Source organism: Solea solea, chromosome 13 (genome assembly GCF_958295425.1).
Source record: "Solea solea chromosome 13, fSolSol10.1, whole genome shotgun sequence".
Classification (NCBI taxonomy): domain Eukaryota; kingdom Metazoa; phylum Chordata; class Actinopteri; order Pleuronectiformes; family Soleidae; genus Solea; species Solea solea.
This window is the reverse complement of record NC_081146.1, coordinates 2,635,070-2,656,757: the sequence shown is the minus strand read 5'-3', so window position 1 is coordinate 2,656,757 and position 21,688 is coordinate 2,635,070. Positions and strand designations below refer to the sequence as shown.

The 21,688-nt window shown below is 43.5% G+C and overlaps 1 protein-coding gene across 4 annotated transcripts in view; it reads left to right on the top strand.

Annotated features, from left to right (window-relative positions):
- Nucleotides 1-21,688, top strand: part of cadm4 (cell adhesion molecule 4) — a 242,084-nt gene that overhangs the window by 209,403 nt on the left and 10,993 nt on the right. For all 4 annotated transcript variants that reach the window (XM_058647554.1, XM_058647553.1, XM_058647556.1 and 1 more), the window contains exon 6: nucleotides 9,175-9,347. In XM_058647554.1, coding sequence (XP_058503537.1) covers nucleotides 9,175-9,347 — 173 coding nt within the window. The remainder of the gene's footprint in view (nucleotides 1-9,174; nucleotides 9,348-21,688) is intronic.

Below are 21,688 nucleotides of genomic sequence, written 5' to 3'. Positions count from 1 at the left end.
CTGAAATTTGAATAATGGGATATTATGATGAATCAAATACAGGCTGACAACGTAACACTTCATTTAAATACCATTCAGATTATACACAGGTGAGCTTTTCTTCATTAATGGCTCTTGTGTTGAATGTCCTTGAATGAGCACCTGCTTTAGTGAAGTTGACTCACTGACAGCAGATCTTCCTGGACGGCTACCAGACAATAAAGCATTGTCAAACATTGAGCTAAGAAAGAAAGAAAGTGCCTGACCTCTCTCAACTCCCTGTTCCACACATATCCTTGGTTCTTTGTTGGAAACCCAAGTAAATACCAAGAATACAGAATGTCAACTCCTTCTTCCACTTTACTAAGAACCTTTATAATGATGTTGAAGGTGACATAGACCGGAAGCTCCAATTAACGCTGCGTTTTTGTGTGTATCTGCGTCATTACCTCGTTTATGAAACCCTAAAGTTTCAGAACAAACAGTTCAGCCACTGCTGAGAAAATAGTGTTGTATTGTTTTCCTGGGCTCTGCGAAGCGGATCGACACTTCCTTAATTTGATGTCGTCATCAGAAATCCTCACCACCGTAGCGCCTCCCGGTGCGGGCACTAGTCCGGGCACATCCGGTTGCGTACATTCAACCGCAGAAGAAGAAGAAGAACTAGTCTCGTTGTAGCTGCTGAGATGCAGAGCATCCACCGTGCCAGAGGGGGAGCTGTGTATCTGAGCGCTGGCCTATCTATTACGTCACTTCCAGGTACCTGGCCAATCACAGGACAGTAGGAAAGCTCTCGTTGGCTGGCCAATCACAGCAACTGTTTGGTCTGAAACAGCGCGGCTGACGAGAGCGTCAGTGAGGAGATATTTTGATCGGCTCGTTTGCAGCGATTAGGAGGTTTTTAATCATGAAAACAAGTTAATATATGTAAGTAGACCTCCATAACTAACATATATGTGTGATACAAGCATTCTATGTCGCCTTTAACCGGAACCATGAGCTATTTCACTAAATGGAATGGAGGATTAAATGGAAGTTAAGTGCTGTTGAGTGTTTCCTGGTAATCACCTCATCGTGGCCTATGTTGCTAAAATTGTCCTGACACAACTTAATAAAGATCAGGTCATCGTCGACATACTGAGTAACATATAATACCGTGTCAGTTTTGCTCTGCTACTTTCAGCTGCGTTGTCTCGCTGTAACTCTTCAAAACATCCTGAATGTCTGTTTTTAAACCTCTGCAGATCCTGATCTGCAGATCCATGATATGTCAGATCCTCTGCAGATCCTGATCTGCAGAGGTTTAAAAACAGACATTCAGCATCCTTCATGTTTTCACCGTGCACGTAGCTGCAACATCCCAGCAGACACACACGTCTGGCCTCACTGTGCCTCAGGTACGCATTACCTGGCAACTGTGTGTGTTTACACAGTTGTGTTCCCCGTCACATCTTGACAGCTACAGAAATAAAAAAGAAATGTTTTGTATAAACACAATTAATAAATTGTCTTTACAGAATTAACTCACCAGCCACTTTATTAGGCATCAGGAGTGGCACTGAGTGTGGTCTCCTGCCGCTGTAGACCATCTTCTTTAAGGTTTGACTTGTTGTGCATTCAGAAATGGTTCCTCTGCAGATTTAGATACAGGCGACATGGGAAAAATAAGATACACTCGCGCGATTGGTTTTCTGTCACTGATTTGCACGCCGCGTCCATGATATGTCACCAGCAGGGTGGGAGTGGGAGCCCTTTCATTTCTCATTGTTAATAATGTGTATGAGTGAAAGGAAGGAGCGCAGCAGCTCCACTGCAGGTAACACAGAGAGACACTGTCTCCATGCACATACACACACTTCCTTTCTGTGAGAGAGACAGACATATAGATATACAGAGAGAGAGCAGAGGGTGTAAATAACAAAGTTTTGTTATTCTGGGAAGTGCCAAAAAAAATATGATAAGTAAAAAATGGATATGTATACAAAGGAGACAACAGCTGACTGACACATGGTGATTAATGACATAGTTTTAAGAACAGCAGATAGAGTCACTGCTCACAGGCAGGGCCAGCACTGCTGGGGGTCACCAGGGGTCTCAGCCCCTCAGGTATATTTTGGCATGCAATGAAAAATGAACAGACATCTCTTGTATTTCTTATCCAAACAAAGTCAACGCCGACATACAGAACATTCAAGTATGTGATTTACTGCAGCAGGTGATACCAATATCAATTTTATTTCTTGTCCAAACGTAACCTGTCCTCCAACTGGAACATGACTCCTGAACCCCTGAATATGAGCCATAGGTAGGTTTTTAGTATTTTCCAGTAACGTTAGGATTAAGACAGGGCTATAGGCAGTAAGTTACTGAAAATCATTTTCTATCATGTGTTAAAGCATAATTTAACCCATGTCAATCACACCACTCCACTAATCACACTGCTGGTGGAAACCTAATGACAACACACCAAGGTTTCCTTGGACGACATTCTCTCTAAACGCCGCACATCTGTATCAGTCCCTGGAATACTAGTTGTCCCCATGAAACACCGCGGCTCAGCAAAGACTGCACTTCCACAGGATAAGGAGGGAAAACCACATCTCTGCCAGAGAGTGTACTGACCGACTGCATCCTGGCATGGTCTGTGTTCAGAGGCAGACAGGGCAGCTCTCCAGACGGTGGTCGTAGAAAATTAAAAACCTCACCCTGCTGATTTCTGTGGGTTAATCATTCATACATTTAAATAACACTCAGCGCTCTGCTTCGTTAATGGTCTTTTGTTAGTCGTCAAATTGTGTTTCACATTGAAACTGTAGTCCAATCTAGATATTTAGCCATTCTGAGGCTTCTCCATGAGATACTCAGCACACACATCTTGCTGTGTAATCGATAACTCACATGAAATCTTAACTAGAGATGGGTATAAATGTCCTTACTTCTGCGGGATCTACAGCGCGTTGAGCTTCAGGATGTGAACTTCATCACCTCTGCAAACACAAATGAAGACCATGAAATAAATGCTTGCTGCCACCTTGTGGTAACATCTGCACCCCTAATTACGTTGTCCTTGGAGTAGAAAGTTTCTTTCTCCTGGTCTTCGTCATGCCTTGGTCGTAACAAGTGGTTTAAGTTAAATAAGTTAACTATGAGGGTATCAACGATTGTCCATCAGTTCATTAATTGCTGTTACGACTTAAAGCGATGAGGAATTATTTAATGAATTAACTGACATCTGTTTCTTTTCATGTGTGTGTATCATTTACTGGATACTGCAGCAACGGGTGCACGTCAACCAAATCACTGACACGATTAGCAGATGCAGAAGTCAAAATGCTTGGAAGCTAGTGACAGCCGCGTCTTCACTGCTCCTCTGCCAGGACACAGCGCTCTGACTTGGGCAGAAACGAGTCGTCATCATCACAGCCATGATGATGAAACTCTAGTACAAATAACATTTCTCCCATGAAAACCTTGAATTTCAGCAGGTCATCCTGACCATGCAGTCTTCAACCGTGTTTCCACCGAGTGGAACAGTTTGGTTTGGTACAGTGCAGTATGTATTTTTAGGAATAGTAAGAAAATAACTAGCCCCTGCCGATCCCTTCGTTGGTACCCTTCCCTTGGGGTACCAGAGTAAAATGGTACGCTGGTCAGGGTGGAACGAGACGACTCCACCCACTGCAGTCAGCTGATTTGGCGAGAGAAAAGTGTCCCTCCATGTCAGTCTATTCTCACGCAAAGCTTGACGTTGCTGCTGGATGCCCTCCATTGTTGTCTGTTGTGTCGTGTTCGATGACATCGTTTATTGTTGTTGCTAAGTCACGCTACATATCTCACTGATGTGGCCACACTCCACCTACAAAGTAAAGGTGTTATCGTGAGTGGAAACACAAGCCTGATCCAGGGCTTTACGATTCCAAGCCATACTGTACTGTACCAAACTGAGCTGTGCCATGACAAATGCATTGAGTTGCAAAGTGATTGGCTGATTAGATATTTATGCAGTCGAAGAGGTGTAATAAGTGACATTTTTGGTACTTTTGGTGAAACACATCTTCAAAGACTAAAGCAACGCCTCTGCCTTTGTCACGTGATCCGTCATTTGAATTGCCCCCAAAGTAACACTAAGATTCTGCACCACTGACCACATTTCTGTTGGTTTCCAGTGTCTCCAGCGAGCTGTACTCTGACCACACCTCGTTTTTACACCTGTATGCCCACGAGCAATTGCATGAGCTGAGTGGATTCGCTTTATAAACGATATGGTTCTCTGGACAATAACAATGATATTGACCTCAAACTAGCTCAGACACTTTCATCATGCTGCGTTGCGTGGGTTATCAGATAGGGCCCATCATTTTTCATGAATAGATGAAAACAACCGGTCCATGTTTTATAGATGCGGAGAACAAAGATGAAAAGAGACTCGAGACAGTCAAGGTACCAGGATTGTGTAAACTTGATGGATACTTAAAAATGCCTGAGAAAAACTTTTTGTCAACTAATCCCAATCAGCAGTCAACAATTCCAAGAGCCAGTTTTGAAACAAAGCCTTTTTGCTCGCGTGTTGGGCCCCATGTGCACTTTCCAGAAGGATGCTGGGTCCTAAGCTCTTAAAACCTCCCCTAGATGCTCCGTCTGTCTGTGGGTATCATGTCCTCTAAAGCTCCCCAGTAAGGCAGCCAACATGTGCATGAGTGTGTGTGTGTGTGTGTGTGTACGTGTAATGACTGGAGTGAAATCCCACATTGAAGAATGGCAGGGAAGTGCATTGGCTATAGTCCCAGTAAAGCTTTGTAATGGCTGGATGGGGATGGCGTCTGTGTGTGTGTGTGTGTGTGTGTGTGTGTGTGTGTGTGTGTGAATCCTGCATATGTGACAGTGAAAGATTGCGCAGCAGACCCCTCAGGACTATGACCCACATCTCACGCTGGACTGCACACACACACACTCACACACACAACAGTCCCTTGTCACCTTCGCACTTGTGTCCTGGCCTTGTTAAGCACCTGTCAAGCATTAATGGCCAATTATGCACCACTTCCTTTTAGTGATGGATACAGTCATTGTCCACTGGTACGAGGAGACATGGGGATGATGCCATTTTAGCTTGATCGCTGGCTTATTTTTGTAATGCTCAGTTAAATCATGGTCGCCAGTGGGGATCATCAGATTTTAGCCACTCCTGATAAAATCTATGCCCACGCATGTCTTTGATGTCTTAGGCACGTGTTTCCAGCTTTATCTCCTCATTAGACGGCCTTTTCAGACTGGGAGCCAAAACTTGTTATGTTACTTTGTAAACTGTTTCCTCCCCACACCAGTCCATTGTGCAAATCAGCAATTTCACATCAAGGCACAAAGGGGATGTCGATGGACCGTTGCTTCCATCAGTGAGTTCAAATGTGTTATTTTGTGACGTCTGTGTTTTCATCCTTTTGTTCAGATTTATCTTGGTGACACAAACCTATCAAACGAGGCAGCAGTAGCCCAGGATCCCCCATGTCCCCTTTATCTACAAACACTGATTTATTCAGAGGGGTTTGGCAGAGGTGAAACTTTGTAAAGGCAAGATGATGCAGTAAACACATTTTTAATACACTACAGACTTATGCAGGTATAACATTCATAAGGTTAGCCTTTTGTTAAGTGGATGAACTTTATTTTCCCTTTAGCCCATTTCCACCGAGTGATACAGTTCAGTGTCTAACTTTTCCCTTTCTTTGTAAACTGTTGAGAAGGCTACAAAAATAATTGATCGGTACCATCGCACTTTTCAGCACCTTTCTGTTAGAGGGTGGAAGGCGGAGCGATACACAGTGGAGTCCTTTGATTGGTTGAAGGGGAATCATCACTTCAGTATGACAGTAGGGAAAAACTGAAAATGTACCATCTTAAAATTGTGTATTTGTTATTTGACAATAAATACACAATTAACAAGACACATGATGGAGAGATGCAAAAAAAACTTCAGGAAATATATTAAAAGGAAAGCTGTGTCGAGCCTCTAAGACATCGTGTTATTTATGTTCCTGACGCATCAACATGGTGGAAATGTAAACCAGATCAGGATTTACCATTCTAAACCACAGTGTGGCGAGCTGACCTGCACTGTGCTGCATGGTGGAAACAAGGCGTTCATGTACACACACAGGCTTCAGAGACCACAAATATCCATCTAATATTGAGTTTTCTTTTATATTTATTGCTAATGGTATTGTTATCATTATGTCATTTTTTTTTTTATTTCTATCGTCATCTGTTTGTCTGTCTTTTAATGTGAGGACTACGGATGGAAATTACACGACGTCATGTGCGTCACAATGTGTTCATTAATGTGCATTGTCCTCATCAAATAAACAATAAAAGAAAAGAAAAGAAAAAGAGACAAAAATCCTGCATATTCCGACGGTTGTCAGTACCTCAGACAACCATACACCAAAAACCTGAACTATCCCTTTAAAGTTTGAAGTAATCACTGTGTGTGTGTGTGTGTGTGAGACAGAGAGAAAGTCACTGTGTGTGTAGGAGAGAGGGCGTGTGTGACAAGGCAAACTTGGAAGTTTTAATTAGACTTCCTGAGGGATTAGAACTCCGATGAGTCAAGATTATAATCTGTCCAGGGTGAGCATGAGTCATGACTCTCACTCCTACATGCGCTGCCTTGTTGACCAGGGTGTTCGATGTAATCCCTGCACTTCCTCTGTCCTCTGTCCGTCCATCTTTCACGACCCCCCCACCCCTTCATCTCCAATCACACCATCTCTCTGTCCTTCCTCCACCTGAACACTTTCTTTTTACTTTCTTCTCTTGTGTTTCAGGGGTTTTTTTGTACTGCACATCTGAGACCCTATGTCTCTATTATCTCCCACATTCGTGTCAACCCTTTACACACCATCACTGCCCTCCAACCACTCGTCTCTTCATTATTTGTCAGAGTGCAGCCCTCTGTGGTCACCGACTCCTTCTCAAAACCTCTTTTATATTTTCTTCTGTCATTCTGCCCCCATGGGCTGCTTTACCCTCTTTGTTCACCTCCTCTGTTCGTGCTGTAAACTCTCTTTTTACTTTCTTATTCAACCCTTCAGCATTGCAGGTGTTTGGAGGATGTGTTTAATATTATTATTAAGTGGTTTACAGTGTGACACCACACATTATTTGCCAGATCATAATCCAGCTCAGAAAAGTAGGTGTTGGATGGAAGAATGATTTACAGCTGCAGTAGGAAACTTTTGCTGTTGTTATTGTTCTATTATTCTGTTCTTTGTGAACAGAAACAATGCAGCATTATTTGTCCACTGTGTCCTTCACTGGAAAACAGGCAAAACTATCAGTTCTGACTGGGGGAGTGTTCGTGTGTGTGTACAGCAACAGAGAAGGGGTGGGTGGAGACAGTTACTAAAGCTGCAGTTACGTACCGCAGCTTTAGGAAAACACAACATTTGCAAAAACCCCTCTGATTAATCTCCGCGTTGTGCGTGAATGATGAACGAGACAATAGACCATTGCCATCATGGCAACTTGGAGATGTATCCTGTAGCACGCAGTGTTATAACCTCACAAGCTCTGGTTCCCCACAAGCAAAGCTCTCCTAAAGTCATATACCGAGGAGAATAGAGCAAACAAACACTGACAGTGACATAGCACGATCCACGCTACAATATATTTCATATGTCCTCCTGTTTGCTCAAGCGAGGTGCCAATACCTCCACTGGATGGTCCAGACATTCTCCTGCTGTTGTAAATGTGCCTGATGCATCTTCAATTTTCTCCCACAGCAGTCGTCATCTGTGAATGACAGACTCCAGAAACTCAATTTCTACAGTTTATGTTTAAAAACAACCGAAGGCTAGCATGTCTGTATTATCACCTCACTGATTCTGACCAGTATGACCACAGCTGACAGCGCTGCGCTCTAAGAGGAATGATGATGTCATGGTGGTTTGGGTACCTTGCTCAGGGGCACCACAGCCTCCAGATGTGAGCCCGATTACTTTCCACTTGGCCACGGGCTGCTCAAGTATATATGTTTCCTTGCACAGTTATAACTGCACTGTGCCATTTAATTGGACTACCATTCTTGTCCTAGTGCACAAGCATCATCGGGGTAATCAATGTATTGAATGAAGTGTGTCCGACACCACTACACTCGGTGTAAATATGCTCCCTTTCAGCTTGTTAGTATCAGGCTTTTTCCGGTTGACCTACTGTATGTCACAAAGTAAAACAACTGACAGCTAGATGCTACTATGATGCCCAGTGAATTGACTTTATGCAGAGGAACTCACAACTTACACTAAAATATAAGCCAACTCCTTAACTTCTGGTCAGTTGTTCCCAAGGAGAAACAGAGAGTTAACGTAACGTTAGCGATTGAAACTTCCCATTTTGATCGGAAACCTTATCATTATTTGTTCACAGGTGTTAAACAGCAGCATCTCTCTGAGCACAGCCACCGCTAAGTCTCTTCATTAGTCCAAAAATGCACCAGTCTGGATTGTGTCATGTTTTTCTTGCTGATGTCTTCCTCTTCTTCTGTGTAATGGCTTCTTCAATCATTCCCAAGTCAAAGGGGGCGGGCTTTGAAGCCATCTAGGCCAGTATCCACTTCAGTTCATTCAGCACTAGTGTTCAACAGCCACTAGTGTCATTCAGTGTGTTTCCATACATGTTAAAAGTCTGATTTAAGTTGGACGAAGACAATCATTTGGTTGTCTTGATTCTTAATGTAAACATGTTACTCCAACTAAAATCCAGCGAGTCTTAGTCAGACTAAAATACCTGGATAATACGATTCATAGTCCGGAAGTAGAAGGAGACGACGTATAAACTGCAGCACTGTTAGAGCCACGCTGCGTCTAATTTGTACTGATTAGCATGTACAGCGGGTACGAAACATACAGAACCACAGCACGATCCATCTCGCCATTCGCTGTTTGTGTTTCTTTGACATAAAGGTCAACAGGAAACTGCTTCACTATGCACCGACAGTCGCTGTTCTCCTCCACATGTATACTCAGAAACTTGTCCGATTGCCCGTCTTAGTCGGACTGTGGCTTTAGCTCAATTAAACTGTACGTAAATGTAAACTTTCAACTTTAATTTGCAGTCATTTCACATGTAGTGATGTTTCAGCACTGATAAAACATGAACACTCTTTCTCCCTCTTTCTTTCTCTCTTGTTCCTTCCACCAGGCCCAGGAACATTCAGTGGTCCAAGATCAATGACACCTTACCTGAGAGGGCGGAGATTTCTGGCCCCACCTTCCAGATTTCCCGTCTCAGCCAGTCACACAACGGGACGTACTTGTGCCAGGCCCAGAACAACTATGGACGTGCTGCTGATCATTACACCCTCTTGGTGTATGGTGAGTCCCCATGACAAACCGTTCATGTTCGTTTTTGTCCTAACTGATATCAAAATAGTGGTTCAAAGATGATAATGAACATACAAGTCCAAATAATTTGTGATACTAGATGTAGAAAACAGAATCAGGCAGAGATTTTGAAGAAACTCTAAGTCAAAGGGCAGATAAAGGTCAAAACAAACACTGGGGGGGATTCATTGGAATAATCCATCAAAGTTAGATGATCTGGCATAGGACAAAAGGAAAGAGGTGAGAATATAGACACGCTGGGGAGGGAAAGGCAACTGGATGCAGGTGAAGCACATTAGGACAGGGCAGGTAATCACACAGGCGGGAAAGCAGACAAATGGTCCGTTCAATTTGCAGTCGGAACTTGGAACTGAACTCGTATTTTCAACTTGGAAACTTGGAGAAAACTCACCAACCCTGACATGGGATTCCAAACTTTTTGCCACCAAATAATACCATGGATAGCATTGTTAGTGACTGGTATTACTAACATTGACTAGTCCGAGATATGTTTTTCTTTCTGACTTCGCAAGTGCGTGGGTATCAAAACAAAACAGGAAGTGTCAAGATAAAAGAGGAAATGATAAAGATGAAACTTGAAATCAAAAGAGGACCTTAAGAGCACGAGCTGAATGTGACAAATGAGCCCTTTTTTTCTGTTGTGTTCATTTCCAGTCTTGTTATTTCAGGCTATTTCAGCTGCTCTAAATCATGTTATGTTCACTCTTTTGTTTGTTTCAGGACGTGTGCTTGTGTTTTGACTACTTCTTTTATCCCTAATCCTTTTTCGTATCTTTTAAAGTTTACAGATACTTTCATCTTCCCAGTTTCTTTAGAGTGTAGCACTGGGCAACAGATCCATTAAGTCTTGATTCTTGTCTCATTTGTCTTTCAGCTTTTCTTGTTGTTTTGCCTGATTTGGTAAACAGCAGGAAACCTCTGCTGAACCTCTTGTGCAATTGAGTCAGCAGAGGTATTGATTCCACAAGAAGATGTTGGCCACTGTGCTCTGATACAAGTCACCAACATCATTATTCAGACTACCTCTTGTAAAGAACCGATTCATCATGCCCCCACCTTTACCCACTCCTTCCACCGAGGAATACGGAATAACTTAATTCTCCCTGTGCAATAAATAGATATAAAGATATAGATATTTTGACAACTTAATGAATTTCACAATACAATCTGCCACGGGAGACAAAGGCAACACACTGCAGACACTTCTGATGCTGAATCTGCTGGAATTTCAATTGTGAAATGCTACCAGTAAAGGAAAGCAGAACATCTGCTGCATTTAAAATGTAGGTAAATCAACTTTGATTGTCCTTTGAGCAGAGGCATCACATGCAGACTGAGAGATTTCAGTAATCTGCTGCTGTAAATCACACTGTGTGACACAGGTCTAATAAACTTGGTTTGAGACTTCAAGGATGATGTATGCTGATACGGAGCGAATTAAACGCTACGATACTTGATTACATGATTATCATGCACCAGTGGTAGAACAATAGAAGAAGATGAATTGTGGTCTGGTAGTCTGGTTCTGTTTATGGGCAGGTTTGGTATCCAAGACAGGAACACAGAGGGACAGATGGTGGTAGACTTTGCAAAAAGGATGGAAATGGCTGTAGTGAATACTTTTTTCCAGAAGAGGCAGGGTGACTTATAAGAGTGGAGGTAGGAGCACACAGGTAGACTACATCTTGTATAGACGATGTCATCTGAAGGAGATCAGTGACTGCAAAGTAGTGGTGGGTGAGAGTGTAGCAAGTCAGCATAGGATGGTGCTTTGCAGGATGAATCTGGTGACAAGGAAGACGAAGAGGACAAAGGCAGAACAAAGGACAAAGTGGTGGAAGCTGAAAAGAGAGGACTGTTCTGTGGCTTTCAGGGAGGAGTTGAGAAAGAATCTGGGTGGTCAGGGAGAGCTCCCAGATGACTGGACAACTACAGCTAATGTAATCAGGGAGACAGGTAGGAGAGTACTTGGTGTGTCGTCTGGAAGGAAAGTAGATAAGGAGACTTGGTGGTGGAATGGGGAAGTGCAGGAGTATATAAAGACAAAGAGGTTAGCAAAGAAAAAGTGGGACACTGAGGAGACTGAAGAGAGCAGACAGGAGTACAGGGAGATGCAGCACAAGGTAAAGGTAGAGGTGGCAAAGGCCAAACAAAGGGCGTATGATGACTTGTATGCTAGGTTGGAAAGTAAGAAGGGAGAGAATGATTTATACAGGTTGGCAAAACAAAGAGATAGAGATGGGAAAGACGTCCAGCAGGTTCGGGTGATTAAGGATAGAGAGGGACATGTGTTGACAGGTGCCACAGAAGTAATGGGAAGATGGAAAGAGTACTTTGAAGAGCTTATGAATGAGGAAAATGAAAGAGAGCAAAGGGTAGAAGAGGTGACTACTGTGAACCATGAAGTAGCAGAGATTAGTAAAGCTGAAGTGAAGAGGATGAAGAATGGAAAGGCAGTTGGTCCCGATAATGTACCTGTGGAGGTATGGAAGTGTCTAGGAGAGGAGGCAGTAGAGTTTCTGGTTAGACTATTCAACAGGATCTTAGAGAGTGAGGGGATGCCTGAGGAATGGAGAAGAAGTGATGGTGCCCATTTTTAAGAACAAGGGAGATAAATAAAGTTGATGAGCCATACAATGAAGTTATGGGAAAGAGTAGTGGAAACTAGACTGAGAGCAGAAGTCAGCATTTGTGAGCAACAGTATGGTTTCATGCCTGGAAAGAGTACTACAGATGCAGTATTTGCTTTAAGAATGCTGGTAGACAAATACAGAGAAGGTCAGAGGGAGCTGCATTGTGCCTTTGTAGATCTGGAAAAAGCCTATGACAGAGTGCCGAGAGAGGAACTATGGTACTGTATGAGGAAGTCTGGAGTGGCAGAGAAGTATGTTGACTGGTCCAGGACATGTATGCCAACTGTGAGACAGCGGTAAGGTGTGCTGTAGGTATGACAGATAAGTTCAAGGTGGAGGTGGGACTACATCAGGGTTCGGCTCTGAGTCTCTTCTTGTTTGCGGTGGTGATGGACAGCAGATGAGGTTAGACAGGAATCTCCATGGACTATGATGTTTGCAGATGACATTGTGATCTGTGGTGAGAGCAGAGACCAGGTGGAGGAAAAGCTCCAGAGGTGGAGATATGCTCTAGAAAGGAGAGGAATGAAGGTTAGTCGCAGCAAGACAGAATATATGTGTGTGAATGAGAGGAACCCAAGTGGAACCATGAGGCTACAGGGAGTGGAGATAAAGAAGGTGGAGGATTTGAAGTATTTAGGGTCCACAGTCCAGAGCAGTGGAGATTGTGGAAAAGAGGTGAAGAAACGTGTTCAAGCTGGTTGGAATGGGTGGAGAAAAGTGTCAGGGGTAATGTGTGATAAAAGAGTATCAGCCAGAATGAAAGGAAAGATATACAAGACAGTGGTGAGACCAGCGATGCTGTATGGTCTAGAGACAGTGGCACTGAGGAAAAGACAGGAAGCAGAGCTGGAGGTAGCAGAGATGAAGATGTTGAGGTTCTCTTTGGGAGCGACGAAGATGGATAGGATCAGGAATGAGTCAATCAGAGGAACAGCACATGTTAGATGTTTTGGAGATAAGGTCAGAGAGTCCAGAATGAGATGGTTTGGTCATGTACAGAGGAGGGATAGTGAGTATATTGGTAGAAGGATGCTGGGGTTGGAACTGCCAGGCAGGAGGTCTAGAGGAAGACCAGAGAGAAGGTTTATGGATGTAGTGAAAGAGGACATGAAGTTAGTTGGTGTGAGAGAGGGGGATACAGAGAACAGGGTGAGATGGAGGAGGTTGATTCGCTGTGGCGACCCCTGAAGGCAGCAGCCGAAAGGAAAAGAAGAAGAAGAGGAGTCTGCTTCTGTTTATGTGTGCAGTGATATATTCAAAGAGGAAGTGGTGGGTCCCACATACCGACATTCTGTTTACCTTTTGCCTACATTGTGTTTGACTGTGTGGCACTGGTTAATAAACCATTCCACGTTACATGTTTGTTGGCAGCACGCAGCGGTTGTCTTTGAACCTCTCTCATTATTCCACCTATACCACTGTTTAGGAGGCACAGTCAAAGGAATCATCACGATCGTTTCTCAGTGGGAATCTTTCCACCAAGACAGAGCAAAATGGTGGTGTATACCGGGCTCAAGAGGTGTTTGTTGTCAGGTGTTCCAAGTTTTCCACAACGTCGCACCTAGATATACTGATGCTAATGAAGTTTGACCCAGATAGACGCTACACAGTGGCTCAAAGACGATGATACTGTTCAGGAAATGTGACCATGAAAAAGTCGGCGTTCTCTCTGAGTTTGAAGCATTAGAACAAGTTTTTGATGCATGCTAATTCCGTCTAACCTACATATACATCAGAACTGTGTAGACGAGTAAACTTCCATCAAATAAGAACAAAAAAGAAAGTGTGAAACTTGAACACAGGCAAAGCTAAACTGCAAAGCTAGCTCATCATTAGAGCCTTCCACAGCATCACAAACCTTTTGTGCTTTGCCTTTGCATACAAACCAGTGCCACTCAGCAGGTTTTTTGCCTTTTGATCTACATGCCTCCTGCTGGCAGCTCCTGTCATTGCGTCATAGCGCCTGATTTGGAGATCAGAGGGAAACGGATGAATGGTGGGAAAGCAATAAATGCATGATATTTTACATAACATTCTTTCAGTTATCGCCCCCTCGTCTTTCCATCACACCGCCACGTTCTCTCTCACATGTGCACACAATCAACAATTACACTCTTGTACAGGCGTGCCCGGCATCATTCGGCACACATAATGGCAGCTTTCCAGGGTGGCAGCAGTGGCATGATGAAAGGTGACATCCACGCCCACTCCTCCTCCCCTCTCTCCAGCTAAATTTCTCTGTCTCTCTCTCTTTTTCTCTATACTAGAAGGTTAGATATGTCAAGCTTTGATGTGCATTGCCACCCCTGTGGAAAAATGTCCTGTCTTTTCTCCTCTTCTTCAGCTCCCTTCATTTGTTTGCTGCCATTTCATCATTTATCTTCTTTTCTTTGTGCAGTTCCTCTGTGCTGGTCATTAATGTGATGTATTGCACATTGTTTTTTTTCTTTTTTGTTGTTTTGGAGAAAACGAAGTTGGGGCAAGTTTAAAGTAGGGAATTTTTTGCCCTAACCGAAATCCATAAAAGAGCAGAAATCCACATAACCAACATAAGCTGAGCTCAGAGCCTCTGCTCTGCTCTGCTCTGCACCACAGATTTCCAGCAATCAGCTTTTAAATCCTCCTCTTGTAGCCCTGTATCAGTAGTGGTTTGCTACAGTATATTTAGAAAAAACTGCACTCACCCACTGGGCAGAATGTTTCACACCTTATCTCAAAGAGCTCAGAGTTGTTGATGCAGCCATCGTATTAATCTGTAGATAACTGAAAGTGGCTCTTGATTTTCCTGTATGTCCTAAATTACCAGGTCCAGTGTGTTGAAGTTGAATGTATATTGAATACCAGCACGTATGCTTGTTCGTCTTAAAGCACTTTAAAGTATAAACCATTTGGTTTTGGTAGCCCTAAAATAAGCCTTTAATGTACCTAAGGTAAGGGCCTTTTTTGTGTTTTGCATAATTGTGAAAAAGTAAGAAATGACATTATTTTTGGTAAGTGAAGGCCACCATAGTTACTAGCGAGCAGAACATCTCTCCATTTTTTTTGCAATTCTGTGGCAAAGAAATATGACGGTTCCACTTCTCTGCAATGTGCTTTTTTTTCATTCCACACATCGTTTTTTTTTTAGAAATAGAAAATATATTGTTTTGTAATAAAACTCTCCAGTTATTTGTCGAGACTTTGGAGATAGAAGAAAAGATAAAGCCTCATCTCGCTCATGCTTTTTGTCTTGAGCCTTTTTATTCCCCACAAGTTTATTTTCTGCTGCCTGGTCAAAACTCTTTAAACCTGTGGATGTCTGCTTTTCTTTTTCTTTCCTCGATATATGTCTTATATTTCACTGTGGCCTGCTGCTTTCCTGTCTTTTTACACCTTCTGCTTTTCCACTTCCTCACCCGCTCTTTACTCCTCCCACACCCTTTCAAACGTCTCTCACCTTGCCAAAATGCTTGCCATCCGTTCTCGGTTCAGCTGAAGTTCAGTCGCTTAACCCGGCGAGGGCTTTGCTCTCTGAGGAAAGAGGCACAGAGAGAGAAATCAGTTGAACTGAATGGAGGGGGTTTGGGATGGAAGGAGGGAAGGAGGGAAGGAGGGAGGGAAGGGGGGGAGTGAAAGGACGATGGAGGTCGAGCGCAGGTTAACATTCAGTACCACGGCCTGTCAGATAAACGGGAGTGTCGGTTTAGTTTGCTCCCAGCCTTCCCAGAGGGAATACGAAGGTGCACTCAGGGAGGAAAATGAGGGTAAGGAGGTAGAGCCGGAGGAGTGTGTGTGTGTTAAAGGATGAGTCAGCGGAAAGTAAACCATTTTATTGGAGGTGCAGAAAAACTACCATCTCTCTCTCTTTCTCTCTTTCTCTCTTTCTCTCTGGCTCACATTTGATGTCAGCCCTCCCCTCTGTGAAAGCCATCAGGGTCTGTGCACCGAGCACAAACGTGCAAACATGGCTGCCTGTTTGATTCAGTTTTATGAAGGTTTTTTTTCCCTTTATGAAGGGAGAAGAGAGAGAGAGGGAGGAGGGAGGGGGAGGAGGAGGAGGAGGAGGAGGGGACTCAGCAGGGAACACAAAAACGTGATGCAGTGAAGCTGAGTTTCATTTGCCTGGTCACACTCCTGTTTGTGTGTGTGTGTGAGGGTGTGCGTTAATGAGTTTGTGACTCATGGAACAAGAGCGTCTGCACGTTAACGCAACACAATTAACTTCCTGCGACTCTTTCAAAGAAACTAACGATGTAAGTGTGAGAAGTTGTTTAGGACTATCGTCACATGCACGTATGCGACACACACACACACACACACACACACACACACAGCAATTTCTGTGGATGTGTTGGCTGTTTCATCTCTGCCACCATTGTTTAGAAGTAAATGATTGTGTGTAAATGGTGTTAAAAGTGTTACACCTGCTGTTAGAATGTGTTTTCTGTGATCGGATGATGATCCGATGGTGCTTCACCACATGCATTTACACCTGGTTTTAACATGCGTCTCCGGTCTGCATCAAGATCCGATCACCTGCGCGTGAAGTCGTCCTGGAGACTCGTCTTTGGAAGAAGAAAACCAACCAAAGCAGAGTTAGCTGTGCTCGACATGTTTCCAGCTGGCGTGGAGATGCTGTGAAGGCTCACTGCATTTACACTTGTGTTCAATGTGGTCACAGTTTGGCAGATCAGAATCAGAATCAGAATCAGATTGGATAACAACTCGTCCTCAGTGTCTCGGGTGGTCAGGCGCTGTGTGAGGATGCATGTAAATGCATGTGCTGTGAGGAGAGTGTCGCTCAACGTCTGGCAAAAGCCTGAAGGGCTCCCTTATGTAATTGAACAGAGCCGCGGCACTGGGATAAATCTCTATGCCGATAAAACCCATTAAAATTGGATTGCATGAGAGAGTTTGGGAAAGAAAGAAAGAAAGAAAGAAAGAAAGAAATAGTTTCTTACATGTATGTGTGCTATGAGTAACTGTACCTTGTATGGCAGGTAATGTTACATCAGAGTCCCATGAGAACAAGTCAGAGGGCAATGTGTGTGCAAATGTGCCAGAAGACGAGCAAAGAAAAGACAAAAGAAAACGGGTAGTTTTAAAGATTCATGCAAAGCAAAGGGGGGGGGGGGAGGGGGGGGGGGGATTGATGGAGAGATGATGAAAAGGTGGAAACAGAATGAGATAAGGAAGTATTGTAGGTGACCGGGGATTACACAGTGTCTCCTTCACTGTTGTAATGAGCTGTCAGGATAATTGGAATGAAAAAACACCGCGGTTGAATTAATGAAGTGAAGCGTCTGAAAAACAGGATGAAAATGAATTAAAAAAGAAAAAAAGGTAGGGAGAAAGAACAAAGATAATTTGTTTGAATAGAGCGTCTTTTTATCCGAGTTTCTTTTTTTTTTTCTTCCCCCCTTAACACATGACACCTCTGTTGCTGTCGGAGCCAATCAGTTGTTGTTGGCGTTGGCCGCCTCAGCAGTGAACTCCTGACCAGTGGCTAACGCTGATTCACAGCCGCAGTCACTGCTGCTCTGGGCGAGGCCCTTGTAATCAGCCAAGCACTCAACATGAAGGAATTAATGGGGCTCGTCCAAAAAAACGGTGGCACAGTATCCTCAGGCACGCTGCTGCGAGAATTAGATACAAGGGGAAACGTCATTATCGCGAGTGCCGCCACATCCATCCCTGGAAATAACATGGTCTGTGTGCCGTGATTGGCAGCCATATAGTGTTAATGAATAACAATATGATGTGATGAGGGAAGAGGGACGCTTTCGGCCATGAGAACAACGACTGGCTTGCATTCCCCTTAATTAAGTTGAAGCGCGAGAGAGAGAGAGGCAGTGATGGAACGTAGTCACCGAGGAAGGAAAACTAGAGAGGCGAGTGAATGATGGCACGTGAAGGAAGGAAGGAAGGAGGGAGGGAGGGAGAGAGAGAGGGAGGGAGGGGTGCTACAAAGTGAGGGTAGAAAGTTAAGAGGAAAAGTAAGTGAGTAAGTGAGGGTAGAAAGATAAGGAAAAGTTAGGGGAAGGAAGAAAGCCTTTTTAGGTCACCTGCGATAGTAAGATCATTTAGATAATAAGTGCAGTGACCTCATTAATCCTCAGCCTTCAGGCTTAGTTACTGTGAAATATACTGTATAACTATATATATATATAACTATATAACTATATAACTAACACACACACACACACAGGTATCCTTTTTAAGGAGTCACATTAAAACTTGTCCCCAACTTCAACCTGTAACCACAATTCATAAAGAGGACCAGGTTAGTCCTCATGGAGGATAGAAAAGGTCTTATATAGCTGACAAATACACACACACACACACACACAAACAGCTTAACCTAAGAATGTCACTGCTCATTTTAAGTTAAAGTCTTCTATAGCCCATGAAAACCTGACATTATAGTTTTATCTATTTCATTTACTGGCAGCAAATAACATGTGAGGTTTTAATCAGGTTTCTCAATGTCTACACTGTAATACGCAGTGGCGTACCGTGGGGTTTCAGTCAGGGCCTTCAGTAAAAAAAGCGCACACACACACCACTGCGCATCTATAGGCTACTGCATCATTACCACCACATCTTCCGTTATGTCACTCAGCCACCGCAATTTCACAAGCCACTATATGACACAAAAACAAGCTTCCACATAAGCACAGGCGTCCCCGATACTATTTATGATCAACAGTTTTGTCCTCACCACTTTTAAAATATGTTATCAATTTATCATTAACACTGGAACTACCATAAATGATGTACCTCTTCGGTGTAGGTCTTCCTCTTGAAATAATTTCCTTCTTTTCTCCAAATGATCGCCGTGAAAAGTGCACACGAAGGAGATCAGAAACATGATGGATCGTGGTGTTAATGCAGTTACTTCAAAACCCGCCAAAGGTTCAAACGTCGTTGATGACAACAGCGGGGGCTAGCGCCAGACACATCGCTGGGCCTGGGGCGTTCTGTCACTATGCATCACATTTTGATTGGCTGACGACACACGTCAGTCAAAGTTATAACCAAACAGGAAATGGCAGCTTCAACGAAAGGCCAGCAATACTACTAGAGCAGGTCCATGGAGCTACGATGCGTTTAATGACATCCAGGAAAATCCAGCGCAGCTTCACAAAAAATAACCATATTCTTTCTGGAAATATAATCATAACATACTGAAAAAGTAATTGAATTCAGACACGTTCAGACACACATTAATTTGATTATTAAAATAATAATAATAATAATAATAAAAAATATACTTTTTTGATATTGTCAGGGCCAGCCCACCACTGGTAATATGTTGATTTTACTTAAATAAGAAAACAAAAAATAACTAGTACTGAAAATAACTAGTACCGCGCGCGGTTCTGAACGGGTTCGAGCCGACCCACGCGGGTCGCCGTGTGCCACGGCTCCCCGCGTGCCTCGCGCTCTCACCCGTTCATTCACCGCGCGCGGTACTAGTTATTTTCAGTACTAGTTATTTTCAGCGGCGTCCCCGCGCATGTCGATCCAAATTTCGGGGGGGATCGGGCAACGTATGGCAAAGTTATAGGGCACTTCCTGTTTAAAATGGCCGACTTCCTGTTCGGTCAAATGCGCGTCCGTAAACTTGTTCAGGGAAGTTCCCTTGTCTTACATATCAAGTTTTGTTTAGATCAGACAATCTTAGAGGTTACTTCCTGTTTCTGGCATTCCACTTCCTGTTGGGAGGTCATCTTTTGCAGACATGCTCAGAACAGGTCCCTGGTGTCACATATAAGGTTTCGTGCAAATCGGACAACGTACGGCAAAGTTAGAGGGCACTTCCTGTTTAAAATGGCCAACTTCCTGTTCGTCTCTGGAAACATGTTCAGGGAAGGTCCTGTAACTCACATATCTAGTTTTGTGTCAATCGGACAATGTAAGACTTTACTTCCTGTTTCGGGCGTTCCACTTCCTGTAGGGAGGTGACCTTTTACGGACATGCTCAGGACAGGTCCCTGGTGTCACATATAAGGTTTTGTGCAGATCGGACAATGTACGGCAAAGTTAGAAGGCACTTCCTGTTTAAAATGGCCGACTTCCTGTTCGGTCAACGGCGTCTCCGTAAACATGTTCAGGGAAGGTCCGGTAACTCACATATCTAGTTTCGTGTCAATCGGACAATGTAAGACTTTACTTCCTGTTTCGGGCGTTCCACTTCCTGTAGGGAGGTGACCTTTTACGGACATGTTGAGGAAGGGTCTGGGGTCCCACATACTAAGTTTCAAGTGGATACAACAATCCCTGTTGGAGCAGCATCAAAAACTATAAATGTAATTCTGTCTGCTGTCACCAGGGGGCGCTGTATTTGAAAATGAATATTTTCATATAGACGTGTTCAGGGCCGGACTGTCATCAATCCTTGCAAGTTTGGTTCAGATCGGACCAGGATTGGCAAAGTTGTAACAGTTTGTTTTTTTAGAATTTTCTACCACCACCAGGAGGTGCTGTTTTCAAAATGTACCGTTTCAGCAACATAGTCGTCTTCAGCAACTAACCAGCATCAACTATAGCAAGTTTGGTTGGGATCAGACCTTCCATCGCGAAGTTATAAGAGTTTCATTGTCTGTTATGAAAAATTATTATTATCTCTAATTTTGGCGCCCCCTATCTCGTACGCCATACAATATTTTAAAAAGGTTTTGATAACTTTTGATGCTCAACTCGTCCACATTGATCTCACCAAGTTTGAAGGTGATCGCACAAAAGCTCTAGGAGGAGATAATTGAAATACAAGCTGTCATATTGTCTACTGTCACCAGGGGGCGCTGTTTTCGAAATTTAATATTTTCATATAGACGTCTTTAGGGCCGGACTATCATCAATCCTAGCAAGTTTGGTTCAGATCGGACCAGGATTCACGAAGTTGTAGCAGTTTGATTTTTTGTCCCAAAAATCCGACTTTGCGTCGTTGCCATGGCAACACCGTTAAACGATTTGTCGTCATATTGATCACGCATCATCTACCATGTGTTTTGACTGTTGTCAGCAATTTTGAGTGCGGTACGATTATCTGTGTAAAAGTTATTCCCGAAATCGTAAAAAAACTTTTTTTTTGTGTATTTTCTTTCACCACAAGGAGGCGCTGTTTTCAAACTTCACCGTTTTTTCATAGACGTCTTCAGCCATGGCCCATCATCAATGGTAGCAAGTTTGGTTCGGATCGGACCTTCCATCGCAAAGTTATAAGAGTTTTGTTTTTCTGATGCGAAACATCAGAATCATCACGAACTTTGCCGCCCCCTATCTCGTGCGCCGTGCGACATTTGAAAAAACTTTTGATACCGTGAGCTCCTCAACTGGTCCACAGGGACCTCACCAAGTTTGAAGGTGATCGCACGAAAACTCTAGGAGGAGTTAGTTCAAATACCATTGCTGCGAATTCGCCAAAATCGCCAAAAAATCGCCAATCAACCCAAGATGGCGGATTTCCTGTTGGGTTTGGATCATGGTCATAATGTAATTTTTTCTTCATCTTGACCCACTTCACATGTGTACCGAATTTCGTGCATGTGCGATATTTGTGTTGGTCATGGTGAATTTGGACAGGTGGCGCCGCACTTATTGGCCCCTCCCACATTCAATTTTCGACGCACATTCCCCGAACCTTTTTCAGACGTAAATTTACACCAGGATTGATGCGGTCACAAAAATTGG